Source organism: Myxine glutinosa, chromosome 4 (assembly GCF_964187855.1).
Source record: "Myxine glutinosa chromosome 4, kmMyxGlut1.1, whole genome shotgun sequence".
NCBI lineage: Eukaryota > Metazoa > Chordata > Myxini > Myxiniformes > Myxinidae > Myxine > Myxine glutinosa.
The window spans coordinates 88,267,287-88,286,336 of NC_136264.1; the positions used below are offsets into that span (position 1 = coordinate 88,267,287).

The 19,050-nt window shown below is 45.7% G+C and overlaps 2 protein-coding genes across 6 annotated transcripts in view; one reads left to right on the forward strand and one right to left on the reverse strand.

Moving 5' to 3' along the window:
• LOC137415320 (membrane metallo-endopeptidase-like 1) overlaps positions 1–19,050 on the forward strand; it is a 176,668-nt gene that overhangs the window by 75,531 nt on the left and 82,087 nt on the right. For both annotated transcript variants that reach the window (XR_010982046.2, XM_068100906.2), the window contains exons 10-13: positions 232–321; positions 2,518–2,654; positions 2,749–2,842; positions 5,041–5,169. Coding sequence is in view for 1 of the 2 variants with exons in the window: in XM_068100906.2 (XP_067957007.2) it covers positions 232–321; positions 2,518–2,654; positions 2,749–2,842; positions 5,041–5,169 (450 nt within the window). In the remaining variant the exon portion in view is untranslated. The remainder of the gene's footprint in view (positions 1–231; positions 322–2,517; positions 2,655–2,748; positions 2,843–5,040; positions 5,170–19,050) is intronic.
• Positions 1–19,050, reverse strand: part of LOC137415321 (uncharacterized) — a 189,520-nt gene that overhangs the window by 24,634 nt on the left and 145,836 nt on the right. The window contains exon 1 of one of the 4 annotated variants that reach the window (XR_013623099.1): positions 8,426–8,447. The exons of 2 other annotated variants lie outside the window; for them this stretch is intronic. The gene's annotated coding sequence lies outside the window, so the exon portion shown is untranslated. One more of the 4 variants, XR_013623100.1, reaches the window with a different exon arrangement.

Here is a 19,050-nt window from a genome sequence, read left to right on the forward strand (position 1 = left end):
CCTTGATAGTAAGCTTGACAGAAAAGTTACTTTCCCTCTGCTTTAGTTAATGACTCCTCAAAAACAAAATAATTATCAATTGTCATCTTTCTTTTTCATCTCAAATATGACATGAGACCTGATGTTCAACAAAAGAGAGCAGCCCACGTTTTATGAAAACACAGTTGTATGTTTACAAAGCTTATCCACCCGAAGGTATAAAGGCTGACAGTTGTGTTTTTGAGTTTGCAGATCTCAGCCACGATAAAGGATCGCCATGACATCACCATATTGTACAATAAGTTCTCTCTGCCAGAAATCGTGGAACAGTTTCCCCTGCCAGTAAGTTTCAACACTACACTGTACTTGATGATGATAATGAGCTGTATCATACTCCTCACAGAGCTTTGGTGCTGCCGAGCAGTTTCTTGGCAAGGGTTATGCTGGGTGGTTTGCCATTGCCTTTGCAACAGCCAGTTAGTACATAAATTTTGATTTTGGCGATAGCTCGCCGACTCTTTGTGAAGGACACCGTGCGGATCATTAACGGCCACCAACTAATGCTGGCAATCAGGGCGCTCACCTTGTCGTCCATTCGAGGGACAGGATGTGGCTTCATTCGAGGGACAAGAAGACGTCAATGTTGTCTCCACTGCCTGGAATCACCAGGATGACAGTTTATAGCCGTGCCGAGATTTAAACCCAGGGTAGACAGCTCAGAGGGGAGTATGCATACCTCTTGGTTATTCTGCTGCATTGCACTTAGGAAGTCTATAATTCCATTATTTTTCCTGTTGTACATTATGATACCGTCCCCAGCACAGCAAGAGACCTGTCTGTCTGTCTGTGTGTGTATGTGTGTGTGTGTCTGTCCATGCCATAACTTTCTTACCATTTGAGCTATTGTCATAACATTTTCACCAAAGCTTTATTATTATAATACAGAGAAGGCAAATTAATAATTTTGTCCAAAGGTCAAAGGTCAGCATCACATAAAATCATCCATTTTCAACCAATTGACCTGAAATTTCAATTTACCATTTCAGTTTTGTCATCACATTTTCACCAATGCTTTATTGTGATAATACGGAGAAAGCAAATTAATAAATTTGTCAATAGGTCAAAAGGTCAAAGGTCAGCATCACATAAAATCATCTATTTTCAACCAATTGACCTGAAATTTCAATTTACCACTGGAGTTTTGTCATAAAATTTTCAACAAAACTTTATTGTGATAATACGGAGAAGATAAATTAATAATTTTATCAAAAGGTTAAAGGTCAGCATCACCTAAAACCACAAATTTTAATCCTCGTCCAGTTTTTTTTTTTTTTTTTTTGTATACAAGATCGAGGCTCGTGAAAGAGCTAACATTAATCACACAAAAAGACAAACCGACACACAAAACACAAAAAACAAGGGGAGCGGCAGACAAGATGGGGAGAGAGGGGGAAGGACACAAAAGAGAGGGGGAAGAGGGGGAAGGACACAAACACAACATTTGAGAGCAGGGACATCGGGAGGACTTGGGGGGAGGTGGGAGAGGATTAAAACATATGAACACTGCAAGGACTCTGGGGTGAATTACCGGGGGTAGAAAAGATCAAGGTTTTCGATGGGGGACCTGAAATTTCAATTTACCATTTGAGTTTTGTCATAAAATTTTCAACAAAGCTTTATTATGAGAATATGGAGCAGACAAATTAATAATGTGGTCAAAAGGTCAACATCACATAAAATTGTCATTTTCATCCTATTGACCTGAAATTTTAAGAATTTGCATATTGGGTCACTGAATTGTTTCACCAATCAATAGCTACAAGCTGATTGTTTTTTGTATATCTAAAGCTCAAAGGTCAAGGCTGCATAAAATCATCAATTTTCACTTTGTATTTTTTAAAACTGCTTTCGTTATTTTGAGCCTATGGGCGAAGAAGAAGAAGTCTGAATACAAACGGACGTGGATGTGCTTTGCATTTTCAGAAGCATTCTAGTTTGTATTATATTATATGTCACATTACAGGGCGCTCCTGGTGTTTACATTTTTGACATAAAGATTACTGACTTGAATGCATCCTATCCCATCTGATATTGGAAGCTAATCAGGAGTCAGGCCTGGTTAGTGCTAGGATGGGAGGCCTTCGTGCTGTTGTAACCTGAATGACCTAACGAGAGCACGGTTGGTAGTATGTTCGCCTCTGAGCCATATGATTGTGGATTAGTTCCTGGATACAGACCAAACATGATGGATAAAAATGGCCTCCGTCCATTGTGTTGCGATTCCTTGCATATCCTTTTATGATAACAGAAGACCAATGATTGTTATATATATTTAACACTGTTATTACCCTATTTTATCAACAAGATGATTCAAAAATACATTAGACAATTTAATATACTTTGAAAAGTTCTACACTCTCAAAAGAAACATATCAACAAAATAGCCAATGCTTTGTTTTTGGGAGCTCACCTTTACAAAGGAAGGCAAACGTTTATTTTTCCTTATCCTTTCCCTGTACCTTCTCTGTTATCCAATAGGGATTTGACTGGCAGACATTTTTGGCAACTATTATGCACAAAGTGAATGTTACGATATCAAAGAATGAAAGCATTTTGGTGTATGCTCCAGAATACCTCAAAAGATTACCTACTATACTCAACAAATACTCAGCCAGGTATGTTTGCTATGGTTTATACATTCCACCTGGGTATCTGGTTTGTTGCAGCTCTGATTGCCCTGATGTCCTGCATTTCCTTTCTCCAATGAAGGACCCTACAGAATTACATTGTCTGGCATTTCCTGATGGAGAGTGCAGGATGGTTAAGTTCGAGGTTCAAGGATGTACAGTTGAACTTTCTTCAGGTAAGCAGGATTGATTGTTTACCTGTAAATAAACCAAATAACATTTTCTCTCAACCCTAGGTGGTACAACAAATCTGATGACATGCTTGAAAGCAAAACTGGGAGAGCCCCATTGGCCAGGACTGCCCCACACATTTTCCATATTTTATGGCTGCTTTTCATTCCATTTTGGCTGTATGTCATTCAGATGAATTTGGATAATAATAACAAAAAACGAATTGATAACTTTTTTGCAATATGCGACTTTCGAAATGACATTAATGCTAAACAGGGCCTTTTGCGCATCCGATGTGTGTGTGTTTTCAGCGACTTGGTTCGGCTCGCCGGACACTTTAAATCTTCTGTTGCTAGTGCGAAATCTGTAATTAAAATCGTCTTTGAAACATAATTTTCAGCATTTAAACAAAAGAGTGGCAGTTTCAACGTGGTTAACCATAACTGTGTTCCTGAATGCAAAATGGTCTCATGGAAATATAGCAATACGAGAAATATCAATGGATGAGAGGAGTCGTATTTGTATCATTTCATGTTAGTACAAGCTAGCGGAGACCGTGGATATAACACACACACACACACACACACACACACACACACACACACACACACACACACACACACACACACACACTTTTCCTTTTAGCAATAGATGCAAAAATCGAATATAATTTCTCTCATGACCCTGCTCTCATAGCTCCCCCACCGTCCATCACAGTTCCCATAGCTGTCCTCCCCCATCCCAAAATGATTAACAGTAAATATCATCATTTAAAACTTAGCCTGTACATACACAAGCCCAGATATGTCCTTCACATCTATGCTCAGAAGCACCTAATCCAGATACACAGTCCATTCACTTTCACATGCGCACCAAGCATTCTGGAGTGGATTACGTCATTTTGAAATGAATGGTTATCTTGAATATTTATCATACTTCATGGTATTTTAACGGCGATTCAACAATGATTCGTTTCCATGTTAATCCCAACTGACCCTATATTTTTGCCGACCCACTTTTTTTTTTAACTTTCCGAATTTGGTTGTTTTCATACATTTTGGAGCACATCCATTGGTTTCGGAAGTCTCTGGGTTATTTCAACCACTTCTGCTTCCCATTATATTGACGCCATGACATTCTATCGTTGATCGCTTCGGTGTTAATAGTGAGAGCCAACAGCGATTTATCAAACTCACAGGTTTGTAAACATTCGTCGATGTTTTTAAAATTCACATCAGATAACCTTTATAGCAAGCGCTGGAATATTTCAAACACTTGATGGCTAAGTTGGCCAGGCCAGTTGGTTACAATTTGAATGACCTGCATCATTTTCTTATATTAGTCTTTCAGAATCTATTGATTTATTAATACAGACGGCACCATGTTCTGCTTATTCCTGTCACTATACAGATGTAAATCCCTATAGTTCCTGCAGTTAAGTGCATGGTTTGTGCACTTCATCGATCAGAAATATATTGAACCAATAATAAAAAAGGCTACTGACCCTCCGACCTAGATTCTCCAGATTCATCTTCCTGGAAATCAACCTATTTTTCACTCGGCCTCATCACAATTCGACAAAATTCTTTGTTTTGAAGACAGTATTACAATACTTGGCCAAAATAATTCATGGAATCATCTTCAATGCTTGGTAAAGATTCTATCATGGTGTTTGGAAATTGAGATCAAACAGTGGTGTTCCGCATTATGAGGAAAGTGTATATAACAATATGCAGTGGGGAATGTCATTCCATTTCATAAGGGTAAAGCTCAAGATCTATGGAACAATAGCAGTAAGAATCTCAGCTATCCCTGAGGAGTGTGGCTATATTGATGCTCTAGTATAGATTTATCTGATCAAGAGGCCTCCACAGTACCATCCATTTACTACAACACCATCTTTAAGGGGGTTATGCACTTCATCGATGATATTTTGTCCACCCCAAGCATCGATATTTTCAACACTCATGGACCCAATTCCTTCTCTTTCCCCAATTCCTTCTCTTTCCAAATTTCCATTTTTCCCTCCTGAAAGCTTCCTTCTGTATCCATCTTGCCCACCCCATGCATCGTCTCCTACCCCCAAGTCTACCTCTATATTCGCCTTCAACTGTGTTGTTGGTGTTTCCCTCCTCTATATACTGTTCATGTTGTCCTGTTGCATCCTCACCTGTTCAGTGTACTAATTATAACTTTCACATAGGCACTTGATGGAACGACTGTGGAAGATGCTCGATGGCGCAGATGTGTACGATACGTCAACCAGAACCTGAACAAAGCTGTGGGCTCACTATACGTGCGTGAGGCCTTTGCTGGAGACAGCAAGCAAATGGTACGTTTATCTCCAGCCATAGCATCATTCCTGCTTATCTTAAAAGGCAATTCCAGAATGGAAAATAACCGTATCCAATTTATATCATTTTTACGAAAGGTAATATGTTGATAAATATACTTGGACTTTTAAAAAAATCTCAAAAGCACTTAAATCTGAGTTAAAACACTTTGAAATGTGCTCCAGGAGAGTACTCCCATATATTTTCCAACACATTCCCACTATGGGATGACATTTCCTTTCTTCCCTTACATATGCTACGTGGGGGCAGAAAATAGGAATGTCTTGCAGCAAATACGAATATCAACCGGAACAGTGAGATTTACACAAAAAAAACGATTGAATGATTGGGAAGTTCAGTTCTTGCACAAATAAATGAACCAATGCATGTAAGAACACAGGACGCCATTAAATAACATGCATAATTCTGGAACTACAGATGTTTGGAGACATTTGGCTGAAAGGATTACCATGTAACAGAAATTGAATGAAAAATGATCAGCCTTCATTCAAAAATATTGTGTGGGCTGGCAGGATGTAGATTAGTTGGTGGATGTTGAAGATCCCATGGTGTCCATCGAGAAGAGTAGGTGAATTATTGATTGGCACCATGGCCGAAATTCAAAATTCCTGCCCTAACTACTTTGTCGAGCGTCAGGCCTGGCCACCGGTTCATGAAAGACTTGAGCCAAAAACTCCCCCAACCCCATAAGAATATGGGAATCATTGTGACCATTAAAGAAGAAGAAGATTCCACAATATTGTTTTGGAAGGTGATTAAAAACTGTTTATTCACCTTCTGTGTAGTGCACTAATGCTCAACACATACGTACCAAAGGTAACATTGGTTTGTCGGTAGGGGTCATGGGTCTCAACGGAAGATGCTTGTAGATGCTGATAGGCCCAAATAGAACCAACTATCATAGACGCTATCATATATCCAGGCTATCATAGACGAGCTAGTTCTGCATGGGTGTGCTTAATCCCTAATCTTACTATAATTCACCAAATGTATGTCTGTCCGTCTGTCTGTTCCCTGGTACCGCAAAAACGGCTGAAACGATCGCAACAAAATTTTGGGTGGGTAATCCTGGGACCCCCTGGAGTAAAATCGGCTATATTGTTTTTCCAATTTTCCAATTTTTCCAATTTTCCAGTTTTTCCAAACACAATGGAATAATATTTACCGACATGAACAGTGATGTGGCTTTTATTGAAATTCTACAAATACTGTTTAGATTTTGATGATTTGCGTGTGATATAATTTAACGGATGTTTACATAAATCGTTTAAAATAAAAAAGCCTTCAATTTCTGATATCTTGCCTTTTCATTTGGGCCTCCCAATTGAAGCCCCGCCCATGGGGCGGGTACCGTTGCTAGTATTATATAACCGCAGGTTACCATCCATATAGTGAAAAATGGTTTGGAGGAGAGAAGTATCTGAAGTATCTGAAGTATCTGTAGACCCTGGTGTTGGGCTAGCGGTTAGGGTGCCGGCTTAGGATCCTAGGATCCTGGGTTCGAATCCTGGTCGATCGCTGAATTAACGCCAGGGGGGTTGACTCAGCCTGTCATCCTTCCGAGGTCGGCAAATTGAGTACCAGTACACTGGTAATTCCCTGCTTGTCGTTAAAGGCGGCAAAAAGGGTTGGCGTCAGGAAGGGCATCCGGCCGTAAAACATTGCTTCAAAAAGGGGACCGAAAAACAACAACAACCACGGTCCCCGAAAAAGGCCAACCCCCGCTTTGCGGGGAAAAATGGCCTCTAAAGGTGGTTATCAAACCGTCAAGTAGATATAAACAACCAAATTGCACAACTATTAGGGATGCCTCTTCACGGTGGTTTTACCCCCCAACACAAGTCAGCAGCCAAATCCTCCCCCATTCTGCCCTGCTGCCTGGATTCATCAGGGCAGCGCGGTCATGGTCAGCGTGACAATCGGTCCCAATCTTTCTCTCACACTCTCTGTCTCTCTCTCTGTCTCTCACTCTCTCTCACGGCCCTGACTTTGTGAAGGTGGGGGTAAAACATCCTGCATGTGGGGATCTCTGGGTCACTCCTGGGAGATTGATCGGCTGTCTCAGTGCCGCAGGCTTGTTCGAGAGAACTGTTCGGGGTTAAACAACAATAACAACAGCAACAACAGCATCAACAACAACCACATTGTTTTTCTCTTTCTTCCTCTTCATCTTATTTTGGGGTTGGCCAAGAAACAAAACCTGTTTCTCACTCTGTCTCTCTCACTCTCTCTTCCTCTTTCTCTGTGTCGCTCCTGGGAGATTGATTGGCTGTCTCAGTGCCGCGGGCTTGTTCGAGAGAACTGCTCGGGGTTAAACAACAATAACAACAGCAACAACAGCATCAACAGCAACTAAATTGTTTTTCTCTTTCTTCCTCTTCATCTTATTTTGGGGTTGGCCAATAAACAAAACCTGTTTCTCACTATGTCTCTCTCACTCTCTCTTCCTCTTTCTCTGTGTCGCTCCTGGGAGATCGATCAGCTGCTCAGTGCCACGGGCTTGTTCGAGAGAATTGTCCGGGGTTAAACAACAACAACAACACCAACCAAATTGTTTTTCTTCTTCTTCTTCTTCTTCTTCTTCACTTCCTTAATTTACCTTTTATTTCGAAGATAGCTCAACATTACCATGACTTCGCATGGTTTCAACACTACAAAAAAAAAACATTTTTAAAGTGCAATATCCATGACAACATAGCGTTTTGATCACTTGAGACTTTCATGAAGCGATTTTCATAACTCTGCACGACTGCCTTTGTGGTTGGACGCCATTTTGCTCGAACTCCACCTGTCGTTCGACGTACAGTTCAACTTTCGGCTGACAACTTGCATAAATCAGGGTTGGCATGGAATCTACCTAAATACAGTATCACTGCTTACCTCTGCTCATTTTTCCTTTTCATCTGGTGTGTATAGAACTTGACCTGCCCATATGTCTCAATCCACATTCTGTGAGGTTAAGGAACTCATCTCTCATGTGACACTAGAAATATAACCAGATATTGTCAATCACTTCTGTGTTTGGCTAAATATGCAGGGTGAAGCAGATATTTGAATTCACATTACTCCCCTGCAAGGCGAAAAATTACCATATTAAGTAGTATTGTGTTGTGAAATGTGATGCATGTATCATTAACAAGGGAGTGCAGGAAGTCCATAACAACTGAATTATTTGATCACGCAGAGCCTTTCAGCTATTCCAATAGAAAATGTAGTAACATCCACAATATTTACCTGTGCAGTAACTTTATTTTTTATCTTCATCTGCCTTCCAACAAGAAGACAGTTCAGAGCTGCGACAGCCTGCGCACCACAATCTGAAATGGCTCTTATGGAAAAGGACCAGGGATATGTCAGAAAGATAAAGATTGAAGATAGTCAGTGCGATAGTTACACCGATTTTGACATATTGATCATCCACCTAGACCTTCACAAAACCAAAATATTCGACAAAATATTCGGCATATTAAGGAACGACTGTTAATGGTAACAGTCGAGTCTGGCATGCTTTATGGAAGCGAAGCATGGACCCTCACTGCGACCTATGAGAAGGGTCTTGATGGATGCTATACTCGACTTCTTTGTTCAGCTTTCAATATCCATTGGTCTGAACACATGACAAAGAAAGAGCTCTGTGGTTCTCTTCCAAGGCTGTCGGTTAAAATATTACAAAAAGACGTCTCAGGATTGCCGGACTGCTATAGACACAAAAACGAACCTGTTTCCAATCTTATACTCTGGATACATAACCATTTAAGGCTGAAGCAGGGCTGACCAGCTCTCAACTACATCAACATGTTGAATAAGGATACGGTCCTGGAGGCAGATGAACTGCACACTCAGCAATGGCTGGTCGAAGGGATTGGAAGATGAGGATCAATGCCATCTGAGTTCGGCCGAAGATCCGATTGAAGAAGATATATCATCGTATGTTTGATTCATGTAGTTAATATTTATATCAAATACTTAATAACGAGATCCAAAATGAGCTAATTACACAATAATGTGGGAACTTGTAAAATAGGCATAAGCTTTGGAAAATCGCACTGATATAGACCTTGTATCAAGCAAGCAAACAAACTTATATATCTATACACATAAAATAGTAAGGTGTGTGTGTGTGTGTGTGTGTGTGTGTGTGTGTGTGTGTGTGTGTGTGTGTGTGTGTGTGTGTGTGAATGTATGAATGTGAGTGTGTGTGTGTGTGTGTGTGTGTGTGTGGTGTGTGTGAATGTATGAATGTGAGTGTGAGTGTGTGTGTGTGTGTGTGTGTGTGTGTGTGTGTGTGTGTGTGTGTGCCTTTTCTTTGATTTCACACACATACACGGAGATTATCTGTATGTATGTGTGTGTACTCCACCAAAACCGTGCTGGGGATACCCAAGGTGATATCATTGGCACACAAAAAATTTGTCCCTCCCAAGGAAATTATCTTTACATGTGTGTGTACATCTGCAAATCATAAGGAAAAAAACCCGATGACATGAGACTGCCTGGCAACATGCGATTGAGGATAAACTGACCTCTAAGAAGGAAATGAGGCCATTTGGCCCATCATTCCTGTGATGCTCTCCCAGTTTAATTTTTTGCTACAGCTCCAAACATCAATCTTATTGATGGTTTATTAAAGTCTAATTAACCAGATCTTGGTCAGGTGCCCTAACATATATATATATATATATATATATATATATATATATATATATATATATATATATATATATATATATATATATATATATATACTGTATATATATATATATATATATATATATATATATATATATATATATATATATATATATATATATATATATATATATATATATATATACTGTTACGGACCGCGGATTGGATGTTATTTACCGAGCGGAGGTAACCACGGCCGAACAGTTGCTCCCCGTTTCTTCCCTTACACTCACCCGATTCACCCAGACGTTGGCCAAATCGCGCTATGCTAAATCAATGATGGAAAGGACACGACCACTGGGATAGATGAAACGACGCAAGGGGTACAGTTCTCAAGACCTCCGGAGGAGGGTATAATTACAGTGGTGGAGAAAAGGGGGTAGATTACAAGGCAGAGTGAGGTAAAGACACAGAAGAGATGGGCACTTAAATACAGTCTTATCTATTCCCCGACAGACCACGGACAAACGGACAAGGTAGACTCACACGGGGATTGATGGCAGGAATGGACAGGTAGGTCGCTGGCACAAGGTGCACCTTGGCTCGGGGACAGGATAAGCATGGTTCAAAGATGCAGGGAGGTCTCACAGCACTCGGAGGTGGTCTTGCTTGCTCCAAGCTCGGCGCGCATCTGACGTCACCTCCCTCTCACTGCGCATGCTCAGCGGGGAGTGACACGCCCTCGGCTGGTTGGTTCCGCCCCACTGGGGCCGGTCCGCCGCTTCCATTGGGTGCGGGGGTTACCGGGCTCCGCCCTTGACGAGGAGCCGACAGGGAGCCCCTGTTTGGTAACCCCGTCGAGCACATGTCCGATGGCGGCTCGTTGGGAAGGCCTGGTGCCCTCCCACCACCCCTACCAACCAAGCCGGAGTGAAGACGCGCACTCCCTGCGCTCGTTGTTGTTGTTGTTGTTGTTGTTGTTGCTGAACTGTGAGGAAGAGCTGCGGGGAGGTATTGGGAGGTCCTAAACTTCCTAACGGTGCCATACAATCACATTCTGGTGCAACGAAGGGTCAGAATTAATGGAAACGAATCCTTAACTGACATAGACTAAGAATAAGTAGCAAGATGTCCTATAGTTGTCTTACATGAGATGCGGTGAACCTGGATGCGACCTTTAATGGGGGAAATAGGGGGAGGTCGGGTCTACAGAGTGTTGTTTACAGAAAATGGGACTAGGGAATGGGGGATTGGGGAGAGTTGGGAAGTATTGAGGAAATAGGGGAATATTTACAAGCGGATATGGATGGATGCAAATCCCATATCCGCAACACTGCACCCTTCTCGACCTCGGGGCGTCCCGACCCGATAAATTTTTACCTACTTTAGTGTGGCACTCAGATGTAGTTCCCTCTACTATTAACTCAACCCTGAGTGCGACAGTTTTACAGATGTTCACAAATGAGTAAATATGTCCCCCTGCGACGTTGCACCCTTCTCCTAACAGAAACACACCCACAGGATAACCGAATCGCGGAAAGCATCCTCAAACTAAACATACAGCCAGTAGGGAGCATCATTTATACAAGACTACACTGATATTTACACTACGATCCAGGACCTGTTCGTTGAGGAACACATGCAGATGTTATGCATAGGGAGAGCACGCATGCCAGCATCGATACACCAACCCCCGAGTGCCCTGTGGCCCTACGGCCTTTAATAATGTGCAGAGCACCCCTTCCAAGCACCAAAAGCACCACCCCATTATGCACAGTCAGCACCATCCGGTGCACCAATAAAGTGTTCATAAAAATGCACAATCAAGTGTCCATGGTCACCGGTGGTGTCGCAGCCGGCCGATGTTCTGCCGCTGGTCTTGCCTTCATGGAGTGCACTTGGCCTTCTGGCTTCTTTAGAAATAAAGAAAGGCGCCAACCGCGTCCATTTCTGAATTGTGGCCGTCAGGGGGGCCAACTAAAAGTGGTTCACCTGTATGGCATAGGTGCCACGTTGACCCAGAGGTCCATCAACGGGTGGTGCTTGACCGCAAAAGAACTGCGGTCCATTGTGGGCGGCCACAAAAATTGCGGTCCATATGGTGTATCGATCCAGGCAGCAAGCAGCGGAAGTACAGGCCCACAACTGCAGTGCCAGCACCTCTCTCTCTCTCCTCTCTCTCTGCCCCAAAGCCAGATCCTCGGAGGTGGGAGACAAAAGAAGACCCCTTCCCATGCCTCCTCCCCCTAAGCCCTCTCCCTTCCACACATCTCCCTGCTCTCAAATGTTGTGTTTGTGTGCTTCACCTTCTCTCCCCATCTTGTTTTCCGCTCCCGCCTTTTGTGTGTTTTGTTTGTCTGGTTGATTTGTTTGTGAAGTAAATGTTAGCTCTTTCACGAGCCTCGATTCAGTATACAAAAAAAAACCATCTCTTATCTTCCCCCATCCAAAACCTTGATCTTTTCTACCCCCGCTAATTTCACCCCAATTCCACTTTTTTGAAATACCAACTTCTGTCCTGGAAGTCATTGGTGTCCTTGTGTTTTATACTTCTCCCTCCACCCCCCCCCCCTTCCCATGCCTCCTCCCCCCAAGCCCTCTCCCTTCCACACATCTCCCTGCTCTCAAATGTTGTGTTTGTGTGCTTCACCTTCTCTCCACATCTTGTTTTCCGCTCCCGCTTTTTGTGTGTTTTGTTTGTCTGGTTGATTTGTTTGTGAAGTAAATGTTAGCTCTTTTACGAGCCTCGATTCAGTATACAAAAAAAAAAAAAAAAAAGACAAGTGAGTAAGGTGGTAAGGGCGCAAAAGTGCACGCAATACAAGGTAATGCACACTGGGGGCACATGGGAACCAGGTGAGACAGGTACGTTCCTACCGTACGCCCCCCCCCCCCCCACCAGGTAACCTACATTGCCCCCCCCTTACCCCTTACTGTATCCACAAAACACAACACTACCCATAAACATCTACTTTACACATCAACAAACGTCCCTACTGTCTTCCCCGTTCCTCCCATAAACCAAATTCGTCTTCTCTCCCTCCTAACCAATCAAATTTGCCATTTCCAACTCTCATCAAAATTTGCCATCTCCAACTCAACATCAACATTTGCCATCACCAATTCATCATCAGTCCCTCCTAAGGAGGGAGAGATGGAATCACCCCAATGTCTCATCCACGTCGTGATGCGTCTCACAAATCCAAACAGCAATTCTCCTCTCCTGCAACACAAAACAAAGAAAACACAGGTGTGGAGTCATCATCATCACCTCAGGTAAGTGGCTGCGTATGGTGCGACAGGTTCATCAATCCTAACTATCTATCTATAATTCCAGTAATGTCTGTGTGTATGTTTGTATGTTTGTATGTTTGTATGTTTGTATGTCTGTGACCGCTGTTTCTCGACAACCACGGGTCCGATATACTTGAAACTTGCCAGGTATATTGCTGGGGACCCGAGGATGTGCCTTTTCAAGGTTTCATATTAATCGGACAAGTAGTTACCGAGCTATGTCCAAAAAACGATTCAACCAATCAGAGAGCAGCGAGCTATCACGTGTGCCGAACGTGGCGAACAGACTCTGCCTCGGACGGCACATTTGAGAGCGTATTCATTTATTTCACGTTGGCAAACTATGTTGCCGTTAAACTATGTTTTAAAACTAATTAAAACTAATTTGCGATTCATCGTAACTGCGATTTGTCTTTACCAAACTCCGCAAGCCGTTCGCTTTGGACCAAACCATTTCATGTAAATAGAGGGGGGGGATTGTCACCGTACTCGCAAGCCGTTCGCTTTGGACCAAACCATTTCATGTAAATAGAGGGGGGGGATATAATTTTAGATATATATATAGTACGGGCATGCCCTAGTCTATCTATAATGCCAGTAATCTCTGTGTGTCTGTCTGTGACCGCTGTTTCTCGACAACCACGGGTCCGATATACTTGAAACTTGCCAGGTATATTGCTGGGGACCCGAGGATGTGCCTTTTCAAGGTTTCATATTAATCGGACAAGTAGTTAGCGAGCTATGTCCAAAAAACGATTCAACCAATCAGAGAGCAGCGAGCTATCACGTGTGCCGAACGTGCCGAACAGACTCTGCCTCGGACGGCACATTTGAGAGCGTATTCATTTATTTCACGTTGCCAAACTATGTTGCCGCTATGTTGGCGTTAAACTATGTTTTAAAACTAATTAAAACTAATTTGCGATTCTTTCGCTTTCCTGCGCATTTGTGCACGCTATGGCGATTTCTTTATCAAACTCCGCAAGCCGTTCGCTTTGGACCAAACCATTTCATGTAAATAGAGGGGGGGGGGATTGTCACCGTACTCGCAAGCCGTTCGCTTTGGACCAAACCATTTCATGTAAATAGAGGGGGGGGATTGTCACCGTACTCGCAAGCCGTTCGCTTTGGACCAAACCATTTCATGAAAATAGAGGGGGGGGATATAATTTTAGATATATATATAGTACGGGCATGCCCTAGTTTCCTAAATGACATTAACACACTTTACACTACCCGGGGTCTTTCCCTGCCAATCCATTGGCCAACTTACACTATGGGTTCTAAAAACCAATTCCCATTGACCAAACTGTGGTGCTTCTCAATTTGGGGTCTCACTCCCCCGATTCATCTCCCGGTGCCCTTGCACAATTTCTGGGCTGCGACGTGTAGCTCTCCCAGCAGGTCTACCCACCTGCACACCTCCACCACTGCAGTTGCCACCCGAGCTTACCTAGCTCCTCACCCTAACCTAACTAACTGGGGAAGGCCCCTCCTGGCTCTGTCACCCCACTCGGTGCCCTCTGGCACTGGGCTACCCAGGTCCGTCCTCCGGATCCTCGGGCCCCATCCACAACAACTACTACCGGCTCCCAGAGCCCACCTGCGGCCTCACCTGGCTGACATCCTCACAGTGGTGGAGTGCCCAAACCAACTACACACACTAACAGGCTACACGCCCAGCCATTTCCACAACACTAATGCACCCATCCAATCATCATTCTTCCACCCGCACCACAGATGCCAATATCCAACCACAATTTACCTATACCTTCTAACTACTCTTTAAACTACCCTCCCCGGGTACTCGTGAAAGGGGTCCACTCTTCCCCCATCCACACCTTCGCACCATGCACACCACTCCGTACCACTTACTCCAACTCTCTCCACACCACTCATTCTCTGCTCCATATATTCCACACACCTGTACTTGCACACCTGTGCTCTCATACTTGGTGCCGCCTGCACCCTTCTCTCCCCCAAGCGCATTCGCGCTGATCCACAACACTCACTACTCACCATGACACTCATCCGCAATGCTCTCTCATTCATCGCTTGTACCTCACACACACCTCGGAGCATTGCCTCACCGATGCCTCATTTGAAGCTGCTCACCAGCACTTCCATTCATACTGCATCTGCTCTGCCTACTCCCTTCTAAAACTCGCGCTCCTCCGTCTTCCCTTACACTCAGCGCTCCCACGTCATTATCAAACACTAAGCTACTACGTCCCCACTACAGGTACCAAGTCTCTTACTTAAATCTTGTCACCTATAGTCACCTCTAGTCCCTATCAATATAACCAAGCCCTCCCTGGCTCGGTTGTCATAGCCACCCCATAAACTATTGCGCATTTGCCCCCCTCATGGGAAGGGTGGCAGGGATGCCACCATTACCCACCGGGCCCATTGCTCATCAATCCCCCAGTCCTCTGGCACTAATAAGCCCCCCTTATTCAGAGGTACTGGTTCCCGCCTCGGCATCTAAAGCCGAGGCAATCCACGGGGGCGCCTGCTCGCCGATGTAAGGCCTTATCCGGTCGGCGTGGACGATCCGAGGGAGGGCTCGTGGCCCCATTTTGATTTTTACTACCACGTCACAGACTTGCGACAGGACGACCCCCAGGCCTTGCCAGGGAGAGGTGAGTTTCGGGCACCTACCCTTCCTCCTCCGGGGATTGAAGAACCAAATCTTCATCCCCGGAGTGTACTGACTCCCCTGGCTCTGGTGGTCGTACCTGCGCTTCATCTTTTCCCCCGCCAGATGGAGTTGGCGGCGGGCGAAGGCATGGACTAGCTCCATGCCTTCCTCTAGGTGACGTGCGTACCCCTCCCTCGGCGGGTTAACCACTGCGTCTGGCACGGGACCGCATAGCAAGTCGGCGGGAGCCCGTAACTCCCGCCCATACATAAGCAACGCTGGACTGCATGCGGTGGCCCCGTGCTGGCTGGTTCGGTAGGCCATGAGCAAATAAGGGAGATGTTCGTCCCAGTCATCCTGACGGGTGGCGGTGAACAGTGCCAGTTGTTGGATTAAAGTTCGGTTGAATCTTTCCACCATCCCGTCAGATTGAGGTCTTAAAGGCGTTGTTCTTGTTTTCCGAATTGACAGGAGACTGCACACATCTTTTAGCAATTTGCTCTCAAAATTTCGTCCCTGGTCGGTGTGCAACTCCTGCGGAATCCCATGCCGGCATACAAATCCTTCCACGAAGGCCTGCGCTACCACCCCTGCTTCTTGGTTGGGGAGGGCGTAGGCCTCCGGCCACTTGGTGAAGTAGTCCATCACAACGAGGATGTACTTATTACCTAGGCGGGTGCGGGGTAGTGGGCCTAGGATATCCATGGCCACCCGCTCTAGGGGGGCCCCCACCTGGTGTAATTGAAGGGGGGCCCTCATCCTCCGTGCTGGTCCCTTTTTTGCAGTACAGGCGTCGCATCTCCGACACCAGTCCTGTATGTCGCGCCCCATATTCACCCAATAAAACCTCCGGCGTACCTGCGATGTCGTCTTTGTCCTGCCCAAATGGCCGCCGGGGCGGGTACCATGCACCTGTTGCAATATATCGGTCTTAAATTTATTTGGGACTACCACCAGCCAGGAAGTTTTATCAGAGGGAACCTCCACCCACTTGCGATACAAGATGTTATCCTTCAATTCCAGGGTTTTCCACTGAGCCCAATATGCCTTGGTCTGTGCCCCGAGGGGGGTGACCTCTTCCCCATTAGGTCTTTGCCCCAATCTCACCCATTCGTGCACCGGTCCCAGTACGGGGTCCTCCCGCTGGGCCGCGCTCCAAGCCAAAGTTCCGAATTCCTCATCTGCGGTTAGTGGCAAAATTGGCCCTCTCACCCGGGTTGCACGGACGAGGATCGGGTCCGAATCGCCCAATTGTTCCCTCTCCTCGTGTCTCGCACAAAATTTGCAGTTTTCCCCCAGACAAGGACGCCGAGAGAGTGCGTCCGCATTACCATGGGCCTTCCCGGCCCTATGGGCCACATCAAAATCGTACTGCTGCAACTTTTCCAACCACCTTGCAATTTGGCCCTCCGGTTCCTTGAACCGCAGGAGCCATTGCAAGGAGGAATGGTCAGTTCTAACCAAAAATTTCCGCCCGTACAAGTACGGGTGGAAATGGTTCATGGCAGCCAGCATAGCCAATAACTCTTTGCGAGTGACACAATAATTTCGCTCGGGCCTACTCAAGGCCCGGCTATAATAACCAATCACTCTCTCCACGCCCTCCTGTGTCTGTGACAAAACTGCACCCAATCCTTCCTGGCTTGCATCCGTGTCCAGGGTAAATGTCCCGTCACTAGTGGGGTAAGCTAGAAGGGGTGCGGATGTCAAACACCCCTTCAATTGTAGGAAGGCCTCCTGGCACTCCCTTGTCCAATTAAATCTCGTCCCCTTCTCCGTAAGGTGGTGAAGGGGCCGAGCCAACTCCGCAAATTTCGCCACGAAGCGCCGGTAGTAGGAGCAGAGTCCCAAAAATCCCCGCACCTCTTTGATGGTACGTGGTGCGGGCCACTCCTCTACCGCTTTAATTTTGTCTGGGTCCGTTTTTACCCCCTCGCGGCCGATCACGTGACCTAGATAGGCCACCTCTCTTGCAAACAAAGTGCACTTACTTGGGTTCAGCTTCAACCCTGCCTGTCTGAGGCACCTAAACACCTGGTCCAAATTAGCTACTGCCTGGGGGAACGTTTTAGCATGTACCAGGACGTCATCCAGGTACACCAGGCATGATTGCCATGGCATGCCGCCTAGTACATGTTCCATCAATCTTTCAAAGGTGGCGGGGGCGTTACACAAACCAAACGGCATCACAGTAAACTGATACAGTCCCTTACCTGTGGAAAATGCCGTTTTCTCCTTCCCTGCCCTATCCATCTCCACCTGCCAATACCCACTTTTGAGGTCCAAAGTTGAGAACCAATTTGAGCCCGCAACGGCATTGAGGGTGTCATCAATCCTTGGCAGGGGATATGAGTCCTTGAGTGTCACGTTGTTTAGCTGGCGATAGTCCACGCAGAACCGCGTGGTCCCATCCTTCTTTTTGACCAGCACAACAGGTGACATCCAAGGACTTCCCGAGGGCTCGATCACGCCTGCGTCGAGCATTTTTTCAACCTGCTCGTCAGCTTCTGCCCTCTTGCTCCAAGGGAGCCGTCGGGCGGCCTGACGAATAGGCCGGGCCTCACCGGTGTGGATCTGATGTTTCACCAGGCCCGTACGTCCAATATCCTCGGTGGACAAGGAGAAGAGGTCCAAATGGGACCCAACCAGTTTGTGTAAGGCCTCCCTCTGGGTACCTCCCAACTCTACGCTACTCCGATTTACCATCTCGCAAATGGGATCGGGCCAATTCCTACTTCTTATTGAAGGCTCCCCCTGGGGCCGGCTCGGCTGGACGTTCTCACCCCTCACTGTCGCGACTTCCTCAACTGGGGTGCAGCCAGCTACCCTCGTGCCCCTCACTATAGTGCGTGGTTCTGTGCTTATATTTATTACTCGGACGGCCACTACCGGTCCGTCCGTTTTTACAAGGGTGCGGCCCACGATTAAACCCGGTATGGACTGCACTGCCACCGGTTCGACCAGGCCGCAGGATTCCTGCCATGTTGGGCGAGCTGCCCATCGGGCCGGCACTATCGCCTCAGCCCTTGGAGGAATGGTCACGGCCTCGGAAGCCTCCAGCTCCGCTCTCTCTCGGCCGTGCTCACTCCCCCTAACGGCAGCTCTCCTACTCCCACTTGCAGGATCCCTCGGCACAAGTCGATTTTACAACCGCTGGCAGTCAACAAATCCAACCCTATTAAACATGGGTCGCACACCTCTGCCACCCAAACATCTATCTCCCTCCTTACCGACCCTAACTTGAGGGTCACAGAACCACGCCCTATGATCGGGGCCGTTACCCCGGTAGCAAGTT